The following is a 22,823-nucleotide window of genomic DNA, read 5'->3' on the forward strand; positions in this document are numbered from 1 at the left end:
AGAAAAAATGGCGCTCCAAAGCCTAGCGGATCAAATTTTTGTCCAAGCTGACTGAGCATACTTCGACGCGTGTGTTTAGCTAAGGGCTTTAAGGAACATGCGATACGCATCTCGTCAGACTCGGTTTGCCACACACAACCCAATGTCTTCGCTGATGGCAAAGTCATATTTTCAGTCTGAAAGTCAATGTCACGAATCAAAGGTGAAAGCATCTCATTATCCAAATTTGACAAGACAATCATAGCCTCCTTGTTAGCACTCCACTTACCAAGTTTAAACCCACGGCTATCAAACAAAGCAATTGATTCATGAGTGATTTGCTGAGCTTCCTCTAAGCTATCAGCCGAAAATATAAAATCATCCATGTACATATCATTTGCAATATTGCAGAGAGTCAATTCACCAGCACTGCTGGGATTCTGCTCGATCATTTTCTTTATAGCCAAGCAAGCGATATACGGGCTACTCTTTATTCCCCAAGGGTGTACACAAAAACGAAATGGTACCATCCTACCATTTTCAAGGTCATCATCTTCAAACCACAATATACGAAACAAATCCCTTTGCGACTCAGGTAACTTTATTTGAAAGAAGCATTTAGTCACATCAGCCATGAGACCAAATCTACCAAGCCGAAATCTAGCCAAGACATCTACCAGAGGGTTTAACAAGTCAGGACCCGAAAACATTACATCATTAACACAAGTTCCTCGAAATTCAGACTTGCCATCGTAAACAATGCGCTTTTTTAATTGTGACGTAACAAAGTATGGTAAATACCATTCAAATCCCTTGATATTTCCTGCTTCACCAGTACGTTCAATATAGCCATTTGATTTAAGATTTTTCATGGTGTCAGTAAGGAAATCACGAAGTTCAAGTTGTTTTAAAGCCTTCTTCCTTAAAGCAGCAACTCTATCTGACGCCAACACAAAATTGTTAGGTAGATCAATATCTTCCTTCAACGGAACAGGTATCTCAAATCGACCATCTTTCAACTCAATATTCGGTTCAACAAGTTCTCTAGCCAAAATGTCATTGCGAGACAATTCACAGGTTTCATTTTGCAAGGTCAAATCCTGAATGACTTTATTCAGGTCTGCTATTGTTACGGCCAATCTCTGTACAAATCAAACGTCATATAAAACCGTTCAAGTCTACTGAATATTACGTCATGGAAGTTGCTAGAAAATGTGCCAAAATTGCACCATCGTTCATAGACTTGTGTCAAACTTGTTTGGACTTGTTTGGGCCTGTTTAAACAGGAAATATTACATCAGCTTTAAACACCTGTTGGAATGACTTCATAATTGTCTTTCATTTATTGCGTCACAGTTACTTTCTACGTGAATTTGAGATATTGATATCTATTCTGGTCATTCGTAAAATGATTGTTTGAAAGTTGGCCGCACATTTAACTGTTGGCTTAGTGCTTGCTAGCTGGACAAAAGTTCCGTCTTTTATCCAAGTAATCTGTTGTGTAGTGACAGTTTAAGTGGTGTAGGCGTTGCACCCCCTCGTTTTCGGTAGCCTCGGGCTAATTTTACAGGAATACACTGTTTGAAAAGAAGTTCAAGTGTGTGTTTCTTCGGTCATTATATACAGACGAACGGATTAGGGAACTTTATGTTAAAATTTTCCCAAGAAGAGATTATGGTTTACCGCTGTGACCATAAAAAATAAAAGACGATTCTCTGTCTAGTGTTTGGCACAGAAGCACTTAGAAGCAAAGAAATAATAAAAGAAGATCTTATTGGTTGGTAGTCTAAAGAAGCAAAGAAAATTAAAGACATTTCTTCTCGGTAGGCAACTGAAGAACTTTAAGCTAAAAAGTAAAGACATTTCTTCTCAGTTTGGTACAGAAGAAAAATAACTTTGACATTCATTCGCAAGAAAGAAGATTAAAGGCAATCGATCTGTGCTTGAAGATTCAAGTGGAAGAATCCAAGCAAGTTTTGTGGACGTTTGGACTTCACATACTCGTACAGCTACGGTATCGTGCATTTAAATTCTTTTTTGTATTTTTACGGTCTTTGCAGTTAAGTTTTTTATAACTACTGTAATTTTGTGTGTTTGTGTAACTTAATTTTTTAATTGTTAAATTTAGCCCTAACATTTAATATGTCTACACTCGGTGGTGACAGGGACTCGACCGCCGTCGACTCGACTGAGTTTAAGCCTGATGATGTTCTTTGCGGTCGGGCAGGCCATTCTGGGGAGGGACCCATTAACGATGAGGCTAAGTCAGTTCGAGAGGCCCGGCATCTTAGACGGGATATTTTGACTCAAATTGGGAAACTTTCTGTAGCCCTAGGTTCTTTGAGTGATAAGCAGGAACTGTTAATTTTTAGATCTAAGTTATCTACTTTAGAAGAGGAATTACGGCATTTCCATGCTCTTTTGAGTAAAATTGTTAACTCTGCAATCTTGGCAGAACTTCGTGATAGGGTAGATCCCGAATTTAACTCGTTAAAAAATAACTTCGAACAAAAAGAAAGTGAGTTGTCAGATAGGTTGGATGCTGACATACATCCTGAGGATAGCGCCTCAAATGTAAGCACTAGGATGTCTGAGAGCTCGTCACGGATAGTTGCACAAATTAACCTACAGCTAAGACGAGAGGAGCTCCAGATCCAAGCCGAGGCCGAAGCAAGAGCTGCTGAGGCCATAGTGAGAGCTGAGACCATACGAGTTGAGGCCGAAGCGAGAGCTGCTGAGGCCGCCGCGAAAGCCGAAGCGAGAGCTGCTGAGTTCGCACTCAAAGACGCACAGTTGAGGGCTGAACAACGTAAGGAGGTAGCTTTAGCTGAATATCGTTCTGAGTTGGGCTCCCGGCGTAGCTCTAGGAAGGGCTCTTCTAGGCATTCCAGAAGTGAACATCAATCACAGTTTAATTTACCTAACCTTTTCCAGACGCCTGTTCAATCCGTAAGTGGACCTGTACAATCCACATGTTTTCCAGCTGTTTCAGGAGGTCTCGGGGCCGCGGCTAAGGGTCTTCCGAAGGCTGTAGAGCCAAGGTCTGCAAATTACAACCGAACTCCTCCCCCAGAGCGTACAGGTCACGGGGCCGCCATTAGCAGTAATGCTTTGCCCCCTTCACAGTTTTCACCGCCGCTAGTTTTTGATCGCCCAGCTACACGTAATTTGGGTGGTTGTGAGAGGCGTATCGCGTCTCCTGATTTTAACGTGTGTGAGGATCGTGATCGGGCTGTGCATGTGACTGAGCCCACTCAGCCCCTTAAGGGATATAGCTTGTCTTCTCCCGCTAAATCGAGTTCTCAACAGCAGGATTGCTTTTTTGAATACCAAAATAGTAGGACGTTCTTCGATAAGGCGGCCTTGATTGGTTACGATGGTAATAATATGCCATTTGTCTTCTTTAAAAATCGTGTTATGGCCTTGATGGCAGCTTCGCCCTTTAAGGGAACTCGTTTGACTTTGTTGCAAGCAGCTTGTGTTAGAACAGCTGCACAAACGATTGCTAATTTGGTTTCCGACACTCCTGGCTTGTCAGAGGAAGACAGGATAGAAATGTCGTTATCTCGCTTGTCCCAACGTTTTGGAGTTCGTGGAGGTCTTTTCGCAGAACCAGAAATTAGAAAGTATCGCTATGGTAGCAAATTGACTTCTATCTCTTCCAGTGATTTGAAAGAGTTTAAAGATGAATTGTCGCAGTGTTTGCTTTACGCGAAAGCTTATGGTCAGCGTGATAAATTAGAAGGACGTTTTGTTTTGGATTTGGCTAAACGACTCCCGTTTGACGCTAAGCAGCGTTATCTTGACTTTTTAGGTGATCAGTATGGTAGCACTGAGGAACCTACTTTTCAGAGTTTGTTTGATTTTGTAGTACAGGAGGAAACGCGCAAGTCGACTGATTTTAGCATTATGCTAATGGGCGATTCTGGTGAGTCGCAGCATTTTAAAAAGTTTGGCAAAGGAAAATTGCCTTCATGTCCGGTTAGGCAGACGTCGGTAAAACCCCATGATAATGTGATTTCAGGGAGTTCGCAGTACTCGACTGCTGTTGGCGCACCGCGCGGCGGTGTGGCCAGACATAGTGACATACCGGCGTGTTTTTGTTGTTCGTCACGTGGTCAAGTTGAATATCATTTTTTGTCTAATTGTAAAGAATTTTTGCGCTTGACACCTAAAGATCGGAGAGATGTCATTGTGAAAGCTGGCAAATGCTTGAATTGTTTGCGCCAGCATATGGTTAGAGACTGTAATCATGCAAATAACTGTCGTAAGTGTGGACCTACCAACGATAGGAAACACTATTTTCTTCTGCATGATTTTTATGTGACGTCACGTGATTCTCTGGATTTGGTCGGTAAAGATGAGGCTGGTGCCAGAGTTCCTGTGCGTAATGTTAAGATTGGAAATGTTAAAGCAGCCTTTAACCGCGTTACTGCTGCTCGTGTTTTGAATCCAATGACTGGCAAATCGAAGTTGGTGTATTGTCAGCATGATCCTGGTTCGCAGTTGACCTTTGTTTCGAGTGACTTGGTGTGCGAACTTGGTCTTAAACCGTATGATAAAGCGTCGTTTAAAATGGATACTCTGGCTGGTCAGAAACCTACTTGTGCTGACCTTGTTAAACTCAACATCCAGTCGTTAGAGACTGATGAACTGTTTTGTGATATAACCTCGGTGGTTAACCCAGCTTGGGCTGACGATGTTAAAACTTTACCCCATAAACAAGATTTAAGTGGTTTCCGTCATTTTCATGACGTGAATATGTTTCATTTGAATGATTGTAGTACTGTAGATGTACTGATTGGCAACGACAACGCTTATTTGATGTGTGCAAAAGAAGAGCGTGTTGGTGACAATCGTAGTGAACCGCATGCTTTGCTCACTCCTCTCGGTTGGTTGGCTTGTGGTGGTAAGTCACCCTTAGTTGAAAGCGTTGCTAAAGTGTGCAGAGTGCAGACGTCTTCAGAGTCGGATGTCATCTCTGGCTTTCAGCGTAAAATTGAGTCTCGCGATATGGAAATAGCAGACCTGAATAAAGTCATTCAGGATTTGACTTTGCAAAATGAAACCTGTGAATTGTCTCGCAATGATATTTTGGCTAGAGAACTTGTCGAACCGAATATTGAGTTGAAAGATGGTCGATTTGAGATACCTGTTCCGTTGAAGGAAGATATTGATCTACCTAACAATTTTGTGTTGGCGTCAGATAGAGCTGCTGCTTTAAGAAAGAAAGCTTTAAAACAACCTGAACTTCGTGATTTCCTTACTGACACCATGAAAGATCTTAAATCTAATGGCTATATTGAGCGTGCGGGTGAAGCAGGAAATGTCAAGGGATTTGAATGGTATTTACCATACTTTGTGACGTCACAATTAAAAAAGCGCATTGTTTACGATGGCAAGTCTGAATTTCGAGGAACTTGTGTTAATGATGTAATGTTTTCGGGTCCTGACTTGTTAAACCCTCTGGTAGATGTCTTGGCTAGATTTCGGCTTGGTAGATTTGGTCTCATGGCTGATGTGACTAAATGCTTCTTTCAAATAATGTTACCTGAGTCGCAAAGGGATTTGTTTCGTATATTGTGGTTTGAAGATGATGACCTTGAAAATGGTAGGATGGTACCATTTCGTTTTTGTGTACACCCTTGGGGAATAAAGAGTAGCCCGTATATCGCTTGCTTGGCTATAAAGAAAATGATCGAGCAGAATCCCAGCAGTGCTGGTGAATTGACTCTCTGCAATATTGCAAATAATATGTACATGGATGATTTTATATTTTCGGCTGATAGCTTAGAGGAAGCTCAGCAAATCACTCATGAATCAATTGCTTTGTTTGATAGCCGTGGGTTTAAACTTGTTAAGTGGAGTGCTAACAAGGAGGCTATGATTGTCTTGTCAAATTTGGATAATGAGATGCTTTCACCTTTGATTCGTGACATTGACTTTCAGACTGAAAATATGACTTTGCCATCAGCGAAGATATTGGGTTGTGTGTGGCAAACCGAGTCTGACGAGATGCGTATCGCATGTTCCTTAAAGCCCTTAGCTAAACACACGCGCCGAAGTATGCTCAGTCAGCTTGGACAAAATTTTGATCCGCTAGGCTTTGGAGCGCCATTTTTTCTAAAAGCACGCCTTATACTTCAGCAATTGGCGATAGACAAGTTTGATTGGGACACCGAGGTCCCTGATAGCTTTGTTAAAGAGTGGGAGTCGTGGCTTCGCTCTTTGGACCTGCTTAAGGATTTTTCGTTACCGAGATGGTATTTTGCAAACTCTGGTGTGTGCAGTCCGGATGATATTGTTTCATATCAATTGCATGGGTTTAGTGATGCTTCGAATCAAGCTTTCTCTTCTGTTGTTTACTTACGTAGACTGGTTAACGGAGTTCCGAGTGTGTCTTTCGTTCTGGGTAAATCTACCATTGTTGTAAAAAATCAGTTTTCTTGGCCGATAGCTAGGAAAGAGCTTGTTGCCGCTTTGAATACAGCAAGACTCGTGAAGCAGGCCTACGAGGCATTGAAGATGCCCGACTGCAGTAAGTATTTTTGGTGTGATTCTCGGACTGTGTTGCAGTGGGTTAAGAACCCTGATTTACGTTTGAATAAGTTTATTACGCGTCGAGTTGAGCATATTTTATTGTTGTCTGGAGCCCAGGATTGGCGTTTTTGCCCTACCGATATGAACCCAGCTGATGTTGGCACAAGGCCAAATCTTATTACAAAGAAAGAGTTTCGAGAGTTGTGGTTAAATGGTTCTAGTCTTCTCTATCAGTGTGAAGAAATTCCATCTGTAGAAAACCCCACTCCAGTACCTGTCCATAGCCTATATCTTCGTGACGAAGAGGGGTCGCTTGACGTTGCACAGGGTGGCCTTCACAGATTGATCGAGGCCGCACCTTCTTTGTATGTTATGAAAAAGAGAATTGCTTATTTGGTTGCTTTTGTTGAATTTTTGTGCTGTAAAACGAGAAAGCGTAGCTTTATGAAGCCAAAACTGGACGCCTCTTATCTTAATAGAGCCTTAGACTTAACTGTGAAGTTTGTTCAGAAGAGCGTGTATGGCGATGTGTTACATTTAATGACCAAACGATCGCCGGATGCACTTGAGGAAGTGATAAAGCGGGGTAGTGTTGGCGCTTCGCAACGTGAGAAGGAACGCTTGAAGGAATTGCGTTCACTTAAATAGTACAGACCTTGTGTAGATGATGCTGGTGTAATCCGCATTGAAGGGCGCTTAAGTAATTCTCCCGAGATTTCTCTAGAAGCAAAGCATCCGATTGTTTTGCCTTCGAAACACCCCTTCACTAGGCTTGTTGTACTGTCGCATCATAATCGAAATGCGCACTGTGGAGTACAGCACACTTTGTTGTCTACGCGACAGAAGTTTTGGATCGCTAATGGTAATGCTTCCGTGAAGAGGTATCTTAATGATTGTGGTGTATGTGCGATTGAGAAAGCTCGGCCTATAAGGCAGCTCATGTCTGATTTACCTTTGTCTCGCACAACTGCCCATAGGAAACCCTTTTTTGATTGCGGCTTAGACTATCTTGGACCATTGACCTTTGTTGAAGGTAGGAGTCACAAAAAAGCTTGGGGACTCTTATTCACATGTATGGCATCTCGCGCTATTCATGTTGAGCTGGTCACGTCATTGTCGCTGAGTGATTTTTTACTTGCCTTTACAAGGTTTACAGATTTACGTGGGCAGGTTAATGCTATCTATTCCGATAATGGAAGTACCTTTCAGGCAGCATCTAAGAAGTTACCCGAGTTGATAGAATCAGCTGAATTTCACAACGCCCTGAGACAGAGAGAGATAAACTGGGAATTTATACCTCCGTATGCTCCGGCGCAAGGTGGCGCCTGGGAGGCAATGGTAAAACAATTTAAAATCGCATTTTTTCACATTTTGGACTCTTCAATTCGTAAGCCCAATTTTATTGAACTGCTTACGTACACAGGCAGTGCCGTTCGGATCGTGAACGAACGCCCTTTGGTACCTTTGAGTGACGACCCTAGGGATTTTACTGTCATCACCCCTGCCTCACTTTTGACCCCATACTTAGACCCATACTGTGCTGTTGGGCAACCACATGATCGTGACCAATTAAGAAGGGATTATCGGTTCAATTTGTCACTTTCTCAGCAGTTTTGGAATAAATGGATCGATTTTTACTTGCCAGGTCTTCAGGGCCGGAAAAAATGGCTAAAAATGGCCGAGAATTTGGAGCCTGGTCAACTTGTAGTGGTAGGTTCTCTCCAAGACATTGGTAAACGTGGGAAGTATCAACTTGGGAGGGTGCATGAGGTAGTTCCACAAATTAGGAAAGGGAAGCCTGTGGTTCGTAGAGCCAAAGTTGCCGTCTGCAACTATGATGAGAGTACGGGGAAAGTGAAAGTAGACTACGTGTTGAGGGATATTTCGTGCCTCGCCCCCGTAAAGAACACCTAAGTGTTAGGGTTTGAGCCTGGTTTTGTCTGCGGTGGCCGATACTTGTCTGAGCCCGGAACAGTCGGTTATTATCGCAACTATTGTATATAGCGTCATTTAGCGTGTACCTATGGTACCAATTTCATGTATCGTCGTGTTTATTCTTATTGCTGTTCATTCTTTGCACGCCCTTTGTATTTGCGTATTAACTTAAACGTGAGTGATTCAAAAAATTTGTGTATCGTGTGTTTTATTCATTGGCTCACGATTGTCCTTCAATTCTTTTTTAGTTATGCCATGTTAGACTGTCATAACTAGGGGCCGCTATGTTACGGCCAATCTCTGTACAAATCAAACGTCATATAAAACCGTTCAAGTCTACTGAATATTACGTCATGAAAGTTGCTAGAAAATGTGCCAAAATTGCACCATCGTTCATAGACTTGTGTCAAACTTGTTTGGACTTGTTTGGGCCTGTTTAAACAGGAAATATTACATCAGCTTTAAACACCTGTTGGAATGACTTCATAATTGTCTTTCATTTATTGCGTCACAGTTACTTTCTACGTGAATTTGAGATATTGATATCTATTCTGGTCATTCGTAAAATGATTGTTTGAAAGTTGGCCGCACATTTAACTGTTGGCTTAGTGCTTGCTAGCTGGACAAAAGTTCCGTCTTTTATCCAAGTAATCTGTTGTGTAGTGACAGTTTAAGTGGTGTAGGCGTTGCACCCCCTCGTTTTCGGTAGCCTCGGGCTAATTTTACAGGAATACACTGTTTGAAAAGAAGTTCAAGTGTGTGTTTCTTCGGTCATTATATACAGACGAACGGATTAGGGAACTTTATGTTAAAATTTTCCCAAGAAGAGATTATGGTTTACCGCTGTGACCAGCTATTTCCATATCGCGAGACTCAATTTTACGCTGAAAGCCAGAGATGACATCCGACTCTGAAGACGTCTGCACTCTGCACACTTTAGCAACGCTTTCATCTAAGGGTGACTTACCACCACAAGCCAACCAACCGAGAGGAGTGAGCAAAGCATGTGGTTCACTACGATTTTCACCAACACGCTCTTTCTTTGCACACATCAAATAAGCGTTGTCGTTGCCAATCAGTACATCTACAGTACTACAATCATTCAAATGAAACATATTCACGTCATGAAAATGACGGAAACCATTTAAATCTTGTTTATGCGGTAAAGTTTTAACATCGTCAGCCCAAGCTGGGTTAACCACCGAAGTTATATTACAAAACAGTTCATCTGTCTCTAACGACTGGATGTTGAGTTTGACAAGGTCAGCACAAGTAGCTTTCTGACCAGCCAGGGTATCCATTTTAAACGACGCTTTATCGTACGGTTTAAGATCAAGTTCACACACCAAATAACTCGAAACAAACGTCAACTGCGAACCAGGATCATGCTGACAATACACCAACTTCGATTTGCCAGTCATTGGATTCAAAACACGAGCAGCAGTAACGCGGTTAAAAGCTGCTTTAACATTTCCAATCTTAACATTACGCACAGGAACTCTGGCACGAGCATCATCTTTCCCAACAGAATCCAGAGAATCACGTGACGTCACATAAAAATCATGCAGAAGAAAATAGTGTTTCCTATCGTTGTTAGGCCCACACTTACGACAGTTATTTGCATGAACGCAATCCCTAACCATATGCTGGCGCAAACAATTCAAGCATTTGCCAGCTTTCACAATGACATCTCTCCGATCTTTAGGTGTCAAGCGCAAAAATTCTTTACAATTAGACAAAAAATGATATTCAACTTGACCACGTGACGAACAACAAATACATGCCGGCAGGTCTTTACGTCTAGCCTCACCACCGCGCGGTGCGCCAACAACAGTCGAGTACTGCGAACTCCCTGACATCACATCATCATGGGGTTTTACGGACGTCTGCCTAACCGGACATGAAGGCAATTTTCCTTTGCCAAACTTTTTAAATTGCTGCGACTCACCAGAATCGCCAATTAGCATAATGCTAAAATCAGTCAACTTGCGCGTTTCCTCCCGTACTACAAAATCGAACAAACTCTGAAAAGTAGGCTCATTAGTGCCACCATACTGATCACCTAAAAAGTCAAGATAACGCTGCTTAGCGTCAAAAGGGAGTCGCTTAGCCAAATCCAAAACAAAACGTCCTTCTAATTTATCACGCTGACCATAAGCTTGCGCGTAAAGCAAACACTGCGACAATTCATCTTTAAACTCTTTCAAATCACTGGAAGAGATAGAAGTCAATTTGCTACCATAGCGATACTTTCTAATTTCCGGTTCTGCAAAAAGACCTCCACGAACCCCAAAACGCTGGGACAAGCGAGCTAACGACATTTCTATCCTGTCTTCCTCTGACAAGCCAGGGGTGTCAGAAACCAAATTAGCAATCGTTTGCGCAGCTGTTCTAACACAAGCTGCTTGTAACAAAGTCAAACAAGTCCCCTTAAAGGGCGAAGCTGCCATTAAGGCCGTAACACGATTTTTAAAGAAGATAAATGGCATATTATTACCATCGTAACCAATCAAGGCCGCCTTATCGAAAAACGTCCTACTATTTTGGTATTCAAAAAAAACAAATCCTGCTGTTGAGAACTCGATTTAGCGGGAGAAGACAAGCTATATCCCTTAAGGGGCTGAGTGGGCTCAGTCACGTGCACAGCCCGATCAGACGCGATACGCCTCTCACAACCACCCAAATTACGTGTAGCTGGGCGATCAAAACCTAGCGGCGCAGAGAACTGTGAAGGGGGCAAAGCATTACTACTAATGGCGGCCCCGTGACCTGTACGCTCTGGGAGAGGAGTTCGGTTGTAATTCGCAGACCTTGGCTCTACAGCATTCGGAAGGCCCTTAGCCGCGGCCCCGAGACCTCCTGAAACAGCTGGAAAACGTGTGGATTGCCCTGGTCCACTCACAGGTTGAACGGGCGTTTGGAAAAGGTTATGTAAATTAAACTGCGATTGATGTTCATTTCTGGAATGCCTAGAAGAGCCCTTCTTAGAGCTACGCCGAGAGCCCACCTCTGATCGATATTCAGCTAAAACTACCTCTTTACGTTGTTCAGCCCTCAACTGAGCGTCTTTGAGTGCGAACTCAGCAGCTCTCGCGGCGGCCTCAGCTGCTCTCGCTTCGGCCTCAGCTCTCGCGGCAGCCTCAGTTCGTATGGCCTCAGCTCTCGCGGCAGCCTCAGCAGCTCTCGCTTCGGCCTCAGCTCTCGCGGCAGCCTCAGTTCGTATGGCCTCAGCTCTCGCGGCAGCCTCAGCAGCTCTCGCTTCGGCCTCAGCTTGTATCTGGAGCTCCTCTCGTCTTAGCTGTAGGTTAATTTGTGCCACTATCCGAGACGAAGTCCTAGACATCCTAGTGCTTACATTTGAGGCGCTATCCTCAGGATGTATGTCAGCATCCAACATATCTGAGAACTCACTTTCTTTTTGTTCAAAGTTATTTTTTAACGAGTTAAATTCGGGATCTACCCTATCACGAAGTTCTGCCAAGATTGCAGAGTTAAAGATTTTAGTCAAAGGAGCATGGAAATGCCGTAATTCCTCTTCTAAAGTAGATAACTTAGATCTAAAAATTAACAGTTCCTGCTTATCACTCAAAGAACCTAGGGCTACAGAAAGTTCCCCAATTTCAGTCAAAATATCCCTTCTAAGATGCCGTGCCTCTCGAACTGACTTAGCCTCATCGTTACTGGGTCCCTCCCCAGAATGGCCTGCCCGACCGCAAAGAACATCATCAGGCTTAAACTCAGTCGAGTCTACGGCGGTCGAGTCCCTGTCGCCACCGAGTGTAGACATATTAAATGTTGGGGCTAAATTTAACAATTAAAAAAATTAAGTTACACAAACACACAAACTTATTAGGCTACAGTAGTTATAAAAAACTTAACTGCAAAGACCGTAAAAATACAAAAAAGAATTTAAATGCACGATACCGTAGCTGTACGGGTATGAAGTCCTAAAGTCCACAAAACTTGCTTGGATTCTTCCACTTGAATCTACAAGCACAGATGGATTGTCTTTTAATCTTCTTTCTTGCCAATGAATGTCAAAGTTATTTTTCTTCAGTACCAAACTGAGAAGAAATGTCTTTACTTTTCCTTGCTTCTGTAAGAGTGTAGACTACCAACCAACAAATCTTCTTTTATTATTTCTTGTACTTCTAAGTAGTTCTTCTGCACTAGCTGACAACAAACACGTCGTTTATTTTTATACCTTCAAGTGCTTCTTGGCCTACCAGCTAACAAAAATCGTCTTTTATTTTTTATGGTCACAGCGGTAAACCATAATCTCTTCGTGGGAAAATTGTAACATAAAGTTCCCGGATCCGTTTGTCTGCATGTAGTGACCGAAAAAGAAACACTCCTTGAAACGTCTATTCAATAAGTGTATTCCTGTAAAATTAGCCCGCGGCTATCGAAATCGAGATGCAACGCCGTACACCTCTAAAAACTGTCACTACGATACAGATTACTTGGATAAAAGACGGAGAATTTGTCCAGCTAGCAAGCACCAAATAAACCAGTTAAATGTGCGATCGACTTCCAACACACAACTTCAAAAATGAATCAGAAAAATTTGTGATAACTCTGTTGGAATGCTATTACGTCCTGGCGTAATCACGTGACTCGTTGACTCGCTCTATCTGTATTGTTGCCGCGCTTCCTTTCATTACAATTGTGATCAGTTGAAAGTAGCATGCGTCCCGTCTAGTGCTAGGCAGGACAAGTATATAACATGGCGCTGCGAGTATAAACGAACGAAAGAAATGCCTTTCACATTTAGACGAGGAGACATTCCCAATTTAGATTTGGAAATCGACAGAGGCGTTAGTTTTACAGCTTGGCTGGAAGAGTGGTCAGCTTATGCTGCTCTATCTGGTTTAGACCAAGAAAACAAAGCGACAAAGTACAATGTATTGCGGCTAGCCCTGTCAAGAGATACGGCAAATGTCGTTGCTAATCTGGGTTTACCAGAAGAAGACCGACAGAAGGTTGACAAAATTATCACAGCTTTAAAAGCACATGTTGCAGGATCAGTAAACGAAACCGTTGAACGAAGAAATTTTCGTAGGCGCAAGCAACATTCACACGAATCAGTGGATGATTATGTGATCGCCATTCGTGAGTTGGCGAAAACGTGTAATTTCTGCAAGGAAGAATGTGTAGCATCCCGCTCGGTGGATGGCTGGTTTTTATCGCTAACCTACCAGTCTAGCCTGACTCTCACCACAAGTAAAAACTACAGTCAACATGAAAATTGTAATTTGACCAGAAAGTAATTAACAAGTGATAAACAGCATAATTTTAACAGTAACTAACTAATAGGAAGCAATTTAAACTAAAGTTTTCTTACCGTCCACCTTGCGACCGAACACCACATGAAAAGAAAGCACAAGAGATCAGCAACTTCGTTGTGCTACATTGTCACACAGGTTCAAGTAAGAATAAATTGTAAACAAAAAGGGGCAAACATGAAATGATAGGAATCGTCCTCAACATTCTCCCCACAAAAACGTAAGTTGCTAACGAACGTTTTTTAACTAAGGACGATGCCACACAAGAGATAAATTGACACTGGCACACGAGCAACTGCCAAACAGTACCGTAGGCGACAGGCAAGCGAAGACAACACAAATAGCAGACCGTGCATGAGCACGAAAGTCGAAATCAAATGCGATCACGACATCGAGTACGAATACAGACTATCCAACGACTTACTTTGAAATTACATAAAACTTGATGTAGCTAAACGTATCAATGAAAGGCTTAAACTCAAGTGCGCCTCTACATTATGCTTAAACGTCGTTGTTGCTTCTAAACAAAAAAAAAAAAACAATTCAAAATACACCAGTAAACTAAACAAACATGCACACGAAATGAGAAACTTACTGTTCGTCAGCGAAACCCTCTAACAAACAAAGTTTACGAATATCTCTTACGAGGGTTGAGTGAGCCATTCGAACTCTCACTCTTCGAACCAAATTATTACTGTCAGGCATTACGGCCTCGACCACACCCTTCGGCCAACAACCACGCTTGACCGATTCGTTCACAACTAAAACAAGATCGCCAGGGCGCAAATTACGAGACGTGCCAAACCATTTCTGGCGTGGCTGCAGCAGCGGTAAATAGTCCTGTAACCATCGATCCCAAAATACATCTGCTAAGTATTGTGTCTTTTTCCACGATCTGCGGTACGCATCAGCCTTCATGAACACACCTGGGGCAACTCCTTCGCATAACGATCCAGTAAGGATCATACTGGGGGTCAAGGCTGCTAAATCATCTGGGGTCGCGGCAAGCTTGGTAATTGGTCTGTTGTTTAAAATTCTTTCAACCTCTGTTGCCAAGGTTAGTAAGTCGAATTCTTCCAGTGTAGCTTCTCCGACAACCGAACGAAAGATTTTCCTGACAATACGGAAAAAGGCTTCAGTAAAACCGTTTTGATGTGAGGCCAGAGGAGGCCCGAAATGCCAGTTGATGCCTTCTTGCAACATGGCATCTTGAAAATTCTTGCTTTTCCAAAGCTTGATACATTGGTTCAATTCGCGATTAGCTGCAACGAAATTGCCACCATTATCACTGTAAACATCACGAACCTTGGTTGTTCTTCTGTTGCAAAATCTTCGAAAGGCTTGTATGAACGCAGTCATGTCCAATGATTGAACTATTTCGAGGTGAACAGCTCTGCTGGCTAAACAGTTAAAAATACAAACATATCGATTCACATAGCTTCTTCCGATTTTCACATGCAATGGACCCATTAAATCGGTCCCACAAGCGCTGAAGGGGGGGCTCGGCGTCACTCTGTGAGCAGGCAGATTACCCATTTGTTGCTGACCTGCTTTCGCCGCCCAAAACTTGCAATTTAGACACGAACGTAGCACTCTCTTCACGGTGGATCTTCCTTTCAGGATCCAGTAGGTTTTGTTTAGCGAAGACAACACATGAGAGGTTCCCATGTGTCCTTCTCATTGATGACACGTCAAAATTAGGAGAGCGGTAACTGGGTGATCACTTGGGAGCAAAATGGGATGTTTTTCTTCATCTGTCAGCGGAGATCTTTGTAAACGGCCGCCAAGGCGAAGCACCCCATCGACAAGATACGGATTGAGCGACTGAACAGTTCGCAAATTGGCACATTTCTTTATTTGAGCTTCTTCTACTGGGACAAACGGGGCATCAAAACTTGGGTGATTGTGAAGCGTCTGCATCACGTCGGAAAAGGCTTCAACTTGAACAGCTTTGATGATCACGGACGTAGCTTCTGTTAATTCTTCCACGCTCAACAGACCACACTTGGGAGCATCACGAGCTGATTTAGCTTTCCACATCAGAAACTTCTTAAAACGTAATAACCAGGCACACGTGCGTCGAAGACGACTGAAGTCTGAATAGTACCGCAGCAATCGATGGATCGAGTCACTTGATGGATCAGACAGTTGAGTGGAACAAACCTTCACTTCAGCATCACATTGTTCGATATTGTTCACAAAATCTGGCTGTCCTGGCCATTCGTTTTCGCGCGCGCGTAGAAATTCGGGACCACAAAACCACATGTCTGCATTAGACACCTTAGAAGGCGCCATACCGCGCGACGCTATATCAGCGGGATTTTGGTCGGTGGGCACGTAACGCCATTGCTGCACTGACGTAAGAGTATGTAATAATTCCAGTCTGTTAGCTACAAACGTTTGAAAGCGACTGGTAGAATTATGCAAATACCTTAAAACTACGGTGGCGTCAGTCCAAAACACAACACTACTCAAAGAATACTCTAATTCACTACAAATCATTTTACCAAGTTTAGCACCAAGAACAGCAGCAGTAAGCTCCAATCGGGGAACACTAACGGGTTTTAAGGGAGCTATCCTGGACTTCCCCATCACAAAAACACAATCAATGAAATTATCCACATATACTATACGTAAATAAGCACATGCACCATACCCAGTGGTGGAAGCATCAGTGAAAATGTGCAACTCAATGTAGTCAACCACACGATCTTGGAGCTTGAAGCTCCTTGCAAGAGACACCGCCTCTAAACTAGGGAGTGCCTGCACCCATTCTTCCCAACTATCTTTCCCACCCCCCACGACCGGTAAAGGTTCATCCCACGTCAATTTCAAGCGGCAGGCCTCTTGCAACAATTTCCTAGCAGGCAACATGAATGGTTGGAGAAACCCTAGAGGATCGTATGTCTGCGAAATCATTGATAGGAGCCCTCGTCGAGTACACGGTTTTTCTTTTATATTTACCTTCACCTTTAAACTATCGCTTTCAGCATCCCAGTAGACGCCCAAAGCCTTCTGGGTTGGAAGTTCACGTTGCTCCAAATCGAAAACGCCTGAAGCATGGTCCTTGGATGGAATTGAGCTTAAAACCTGCTTGTTATTGGAAAGAAATTTTGTTAATTTAAAACCACCACTACTCAAAAGCTCTTGCAGTTCTTTCACTAGTCTCACTGCCTCTTGCACAGTTGTACAAGATTTACACATATCGTCTACATAAAAATTGTTAAAAACAGTCTTAACTGTGTCTTGACCAGAGTTTGTGAAGTTCTCCTCAGCTGTCCTTCGTAGGGCGAATGCAGCAACTGATGGCGATGAGGTCGCTCCGAACAGATGCACCCTCATCCGATATTCAGCTGGAGGTTGAGTCAGATCATGGCCTGGGAACCAAAGAAACCTCAAGGCATCACGGTCCTTTTCATCTACCAAAACCTGGAAGAACATGCCTTTGACATCTGCCACAACAGCAATGGGTTCCTGCCTGAAACGCATCAAAACACCTACAAGACTATTAGTTAAATCTGGGCCTTGAAGAAGCCCATCATTAAGAGAAGAACCATTCCACTTCGGACTGCAATCAAAAACTACACGAAACTTTGTTAACAATGATGTGCAGTGGTGTGGGACATACGAGATTTTTCCTTCTGGAGGCGAATCAGTCAATGGAACAAGTTCACAATACTCATTTTCTATCATTTCGTTCATTTTTTCACAATATTTTTGACACACTTCTGGATCAGCCTCTAACTTTCTTTTTAAACCAGCTAAACGTTTCTCTGCCAACTTTCTGTTATTTTTGAGATCTACCCTGTCCTTTCTCCATGGTAACGCTACCTGGTAGTGATCTCCCACTTTCTTCACAGACTCTTCCATAATCTTGACCGCACGTTTGTCTTCTCGTGAAAGACAAGCATTCTGGGGAAGGTCAAGGTCCTTGAAATCTTGGTCCATTATTTGCAAGACTTGCTGGCAAGACTCATCTGGCAGGCTTAACTCACTGATAAAACTAACACATACTTGGTCAGAGTAACAACCGGGTGTCACTTTGTCAACTCCCCACAAAGCCCAACCTAGGGCCGTATGAATGCCGAATGGCTGGTCAGTATCACCATAACGCAGTTCAGTGACACGAAATGCGTTTTGCACATCCTGACCAAGCAACAATTCAACTTCATTTACCTCCATCTTAGGGAATGACAAATCTTCTAAGTGTGGAAACATTTTCGCAACTTCATTGGTGGGGATACTAGACCTTACATTCACGATGGAATCCTGCACCAACACTCTGTTCGCTTGAAACACCTCTGACTCGTCAACTCCTCTTATATGCAGGTTATTCATCTGCCACGAAGCTTCTGACACAGCATTAGCCGTGCATATTTTCACCTTGGCCTTGGACAAAGGAGCGCAAAGCTTCTCAGCAAGTGCACGGGTGCACAAAGTTGCTTCCGACCCCTCATCCATATAGGCCCAAGTATGCACAGCCTTTGCTGGATCATGCAGCCACACTCTTACAGGAACCACCTTATGCAATTTCCTGCCCAGTCCATCAACAGAACTTGGACAAGAGTTACACGCCACTAACACATTGTCATTAGTTTCAGGGCTACTGTCACCAACACTCCTCACCTCTCTTTGATGTCTCTGAAAGTGCAGTAAGCTATGGTGTCGCTTGCCACACTCTTGACATCTCTGTTTGGAATAACAATCACCCACACGATGACCTGGTAACAAACAGTTGAAACACAACTTGAGACTTTTGACAATATCATTTCTTTCATTTACCGACTTCTGTTTAAAAACAGCACAGCTTAACAGTTTATGTCCACCATCACATATGTAGCATTTTCCTTCTGCCCTCGGTAAACCTGAGTGGACTTCTTTCACATCACTTACTGTTACATGTTTATTAAAATGACTACTGGAATGCTGGTCTCTGGAAGTTTTTGCTCTTCCAGCTGGTTTGAGGTCCAGCTGATACAGCTTCTTTCCAAGAGCACACTCAGCGTCCGCAGCAGCACTATCTACCAACTCTCTTAACTGACGAAAACTACCTTGTCCCTTTCTGTACAAGGGAACAAAATCCCTTTTAAGTTGTTCAGGCAAGCGACTGAACAATTTATGGATTACCTCATGACTGTCTAAACTATCTAAACAACCAAGACTGAGATAACTCTGTTCGCACTCAAACAATTTGTCTCTTAGACTATTCAGTGCTGACGAATCATATGCCTTGATGACAGGTCCGTTAAGCATCTCATTACGCACCTGTGCCATCAAACGGTCATGACTGCCAAACCTTTGGTCTAAGCGATTCCACGCTGTCTGGTAAGCCATACTTCTATTCACATGACCACCAAGGCCACGAATTGCCCTACCTGCCTCTCCAACACACAGAGATTGCAGGTATGACATGCGTACATCATCATCCTGGTAAACATTCTCTACAAATTTTGTAAATTTACGTTTAAACTCTAAGTAGTCCATCACATTACCACTAAACTTATCTAATGTCACTGGAGGAGCAACACCAAGATGTGGAGGCCGCATGTATGGGGCAGCGACACCTGGGAATATGGGGATTTGCTCACTCTCAACTCTCACTGGGGATTGCACTGGTGGAATACTGTATGAAGTACTAGCACTAGGATCTGGAAAATGCACTGTTGCCCTAGGCTCCTCATGATTATTTACGACCGCTTGAGGACTAGTGACAACTTGAACATGGGACTGATTCTCATCTCTCATGTTATTTGAAATTCTAGAATCACTTAACTCCTTCACTTGACTTAAAGTCACATTCAAGCTATTCCAGTATCTCTGGGCTCTAGATTTGGCCGAATCAGAAAAACTAGTACCAGCATTGATTTTCTCATACAAGAACTTGGCATCTGTCATTGCCAACTCACATCTTTCGATTAGCTCATTGACCAACTCATCGGCATCTGGTTGACCAATGGCAGTCCACATCTCATGTTTGAACTCGCATAATTTTCTCTCGACGCTTAGAAATCCTTTCATCAGCAAGGACAATTCCTTGGATGAAGACACTTGTTTATTCACCACAGTTGTCACTTCAGAACCACTTGGCTCACTGACACTTGAATGACTGGCCACAGAACTCACACCGAGTACGGCCCCATTGTCACTTTCTACAGCTACACTGTTACTTGTATCAGACTGCTCAGACATTTTCTTACAACTGGTAACACGAGATCTAAGATAATAATTATGCTGACTTTGGTGCATTCAACCAAATTCACTTAATGAGGCTACACCACCAGCAAACACAAGTTCAACACTTACTTTATCCTTAACATTAAACAATGTCTCACAACTTCAACACAAGTTTAACAGCACAACACAATTTCTCAACACAGCACAAGAGTTAATCAACACTAAGCAAGTTAAAATGACTAGCTTTTCAACTGATTACACAAAGAAACAAATTCACTAAAGACCAAGTGCAAACAGCACTATGACGACACAATTAGCATTGAAATTTGCAATGCAAAAACACTAGTAGTTACACAAGACACCACAAATCACTTACTAGGAATAATCCAATTTAACACAACACAAATTAAGAGGTCTTTAGTTTAAATCCAATGTAGCATCCCGCTCGGTGGATGGCTGGTTTTTATCGCTAACCTACCAGTCTAGCCTGACTCTCACCACAAGTAAAAACTACAGTCAACATGAAAATTGTAATTTGACCAGAAAGTAATTAACAAGTGATAAACAGCATAATTTTAACAGTAACTAACTAATAGGAAGCAATTTAAACTAAAGTTTTCTTACCGTCCACCTTGCGACCGAACACCACATGAAAAGAAAGCACAAGAGATCAGCAACTTCGTTGTGCTACATTGTCACACAGGTTCAAGTAAGAATAAATTGTAAACAAAAAGGGGCAAACATGAAATGATAGGAATCGTCCTCAACAGAATGTACGAGCAAAGCTTTGCGTGACCAAGTAATAGAAGGTTTGATAGAAGGCGACACGGTTGAAGAGCTGCTGAGAAAAAAGGATTTAACGCTTGAGCAGACATTGCAAATATGTCGCGCTCACGAGGCAGCAAAGAAACAACGCGAAGAAATTAAATGCGGTCAAATGAACAATAGTATCCACGTTACGTCAGCGTACAAAGCGAAAAAATCACATGATCGACCGCCACGCCGTGAAACCCGTGAAATCAATTCGCGCACGTGTGGGCGTTGTGGAAAAGCGACTTATAAACAATTCGAAAATTGTCCCGCTATCGGTAGGACCTGCAACAAATGCAAAAGGCTGGGACACTTTGCTTCACAATGCAGAACTTCTGCTAAAGGCTTACGACTACGAGAACTGCAGTTTGAAGACGATGAACACAGCTTATTTGCCATCAACAACGTGAATGGTGTTGGGAGAGCCCCTACTATACCGGTAGTCATTAAGGGTCCAAATGGATCAGCCAAAACGACAGTACTTCCAGATACTGGTGCTGATATCACCGCAGCAGATGTAAAAAGTTTGCATCTATTAAACGAGGATGTAGAAAATCTTCTACCATCACCCGAAAGCTCAACAAGCTCTGTGGATGGCTCGCCCTTAACCGCATTAGGTCAAATGACCATTTCAATTTCCCTGGGAGATGTCACAGTTGATGATACTGTGTACGTGTTCCCCTCTATTCAAGGAGACATGCTGATATCATGGAAGACTGCTCAAAATCTCAAGATTATTCCTCCGGACTATCCGTCTCAAATGAATACAGTGAAAAAGGCACAGCCAGAAGTACAAAATGAAATAACAGCGGATGATTTAAAACGAGAATTTCCAACTGTATTCGATGGACAAGTACGCGTAATGGAAGGTGAACTGTTTACAATAAACTTAAAAGACGAGGCCAAACCATTCAGTGTGAGTGCACCACGTTCGATTCCATATGCTTACAGGGATAAGGTTCGAAAGGAATTAGATTCTTTGCAATCGCAAGGAATTATCGAACCAATTACGCACCCGACTGAATGGTGTGCCCCAATTGTTATTGCACCAAAAAAGAATTCCGATGATATTCGTTTATGTGTGGATTTTTCGATGTTAAATAAGTTTGTAAAACGTGAATATTATTCGTCGCCCACGCCTATTGATGCCATTGCTGACATAAGGGAACGACAGGCAAAGTATTTCACTGTCATTGATGCCCTAAAAGGCTACCACCAGTGCCCTTTAGATAGTAAAAGTCAGATTTTAACTACATTTATGACCCCGTTTGGTCGGTACCAGTTTTTACGCGCCCCTTTTGGCATTTGTTCCATATCAGAGCATTATAACAGACGCATGGACGAGGCATTGCATGGTTTAAGCAATTATAGAAAAATTGTTGATGATATTGTGATTTACGATGATAATTTGAGTGATCATGCTGCTCATGTACGACAATTTCTCACTAGATGTGCTGAAAAGGGGATTTCCCTACACCAAGATAAGTTTAAATTTGGACAAACAGATGTCACCTTTGCTGGTTATCACTTGTCGCAGCATGGCTACAAGCCTGACTGCACGCTGCTAACAGCTATCAGTGAGTTTCCCCTGCCCAGCACTATCACCGATTTACGGTCATTTTTTGGTTTAGCTAACCAACTCTCCGTGAACACGGACCAAGTGTCACAAACTTTGCAACCTTTGAGACCTCTCTTGAGCTCTAAAAATGAGTTCGTGTGGTGTGCCCACCACACAGACGCTTTTGAAGAAGCCAAGAGAACGTTGTCTACTGTCCCCATCCTGGCATTTTATGACGCCACGAAGCTTACCAGGATCATGACCGATGCTTGCAATACGGGAGTAGGATTTGTATTGCAACAGAAAAATGGAGAAAGCTGGCACACGATCCAAGCAGGATCTCGTTTCCTGACTGACACAGAGACCAGATATGCCACTGTAGAAAAAGAGATGCTTGGGGTGACATGGGCAATTAAAAAATGCCACAAATTTTTAGCTGGACTTCTACACTTTGAAGTCGTGACTGACCACAGTCCCTTACTAGCCATTTTGAATCACCGGCGACTAGATGAAATAGAAAACCCCCGTCTTCAGCGCATGAG

The 22,823-nt window shown here is 42.8% G+C and overlaps 1 protein-coding gene across 1 annotated transcript; it reads right to left on the reverse strand.

Annotated features, from left to right (window-relative positions):
* Positions 1 to 12,534: 12,534 nt before the first annotated feature.
* LOC145785163 (uncharacterized) lies at positions 12,535 to 19,928 on the reverse strand. Its single transcript, XM_082596860.1, has 2 exons — positions 16,704 to 19,928; positions 12,535 to 12,627 (listed from the first exon to the last, which is right to left on the reverse strand). The coding sequence occupies exons 1-2, from the start codon at positions 19,926 to 19,928 to the stop codon at positions 12,535 to 12,537; spliced, it is 3,318 nt and encodes a 1,105-aa protein (XP_082452986.1).
* Between the last annotated feature and the right edge of the window lie 2,895 nt (positions 19,929 to 22,823).

This window comes from Aplidium turbinatum, chromosome 16 (assembly GCF_918807975.1).
Source record: "Aplidium turbinatum chromosome 16, kaAplTurb1.1, whole genome shotgun sequence".
In the NCBI taxonomy this organism is placed as follows: domain Eukaryota; kingdom Metazoa; phylum Chordata; class Ascidiacea; order Aplousobranchia; family Polyclinidae; genus Aplidium; species Aplidium turbinatum.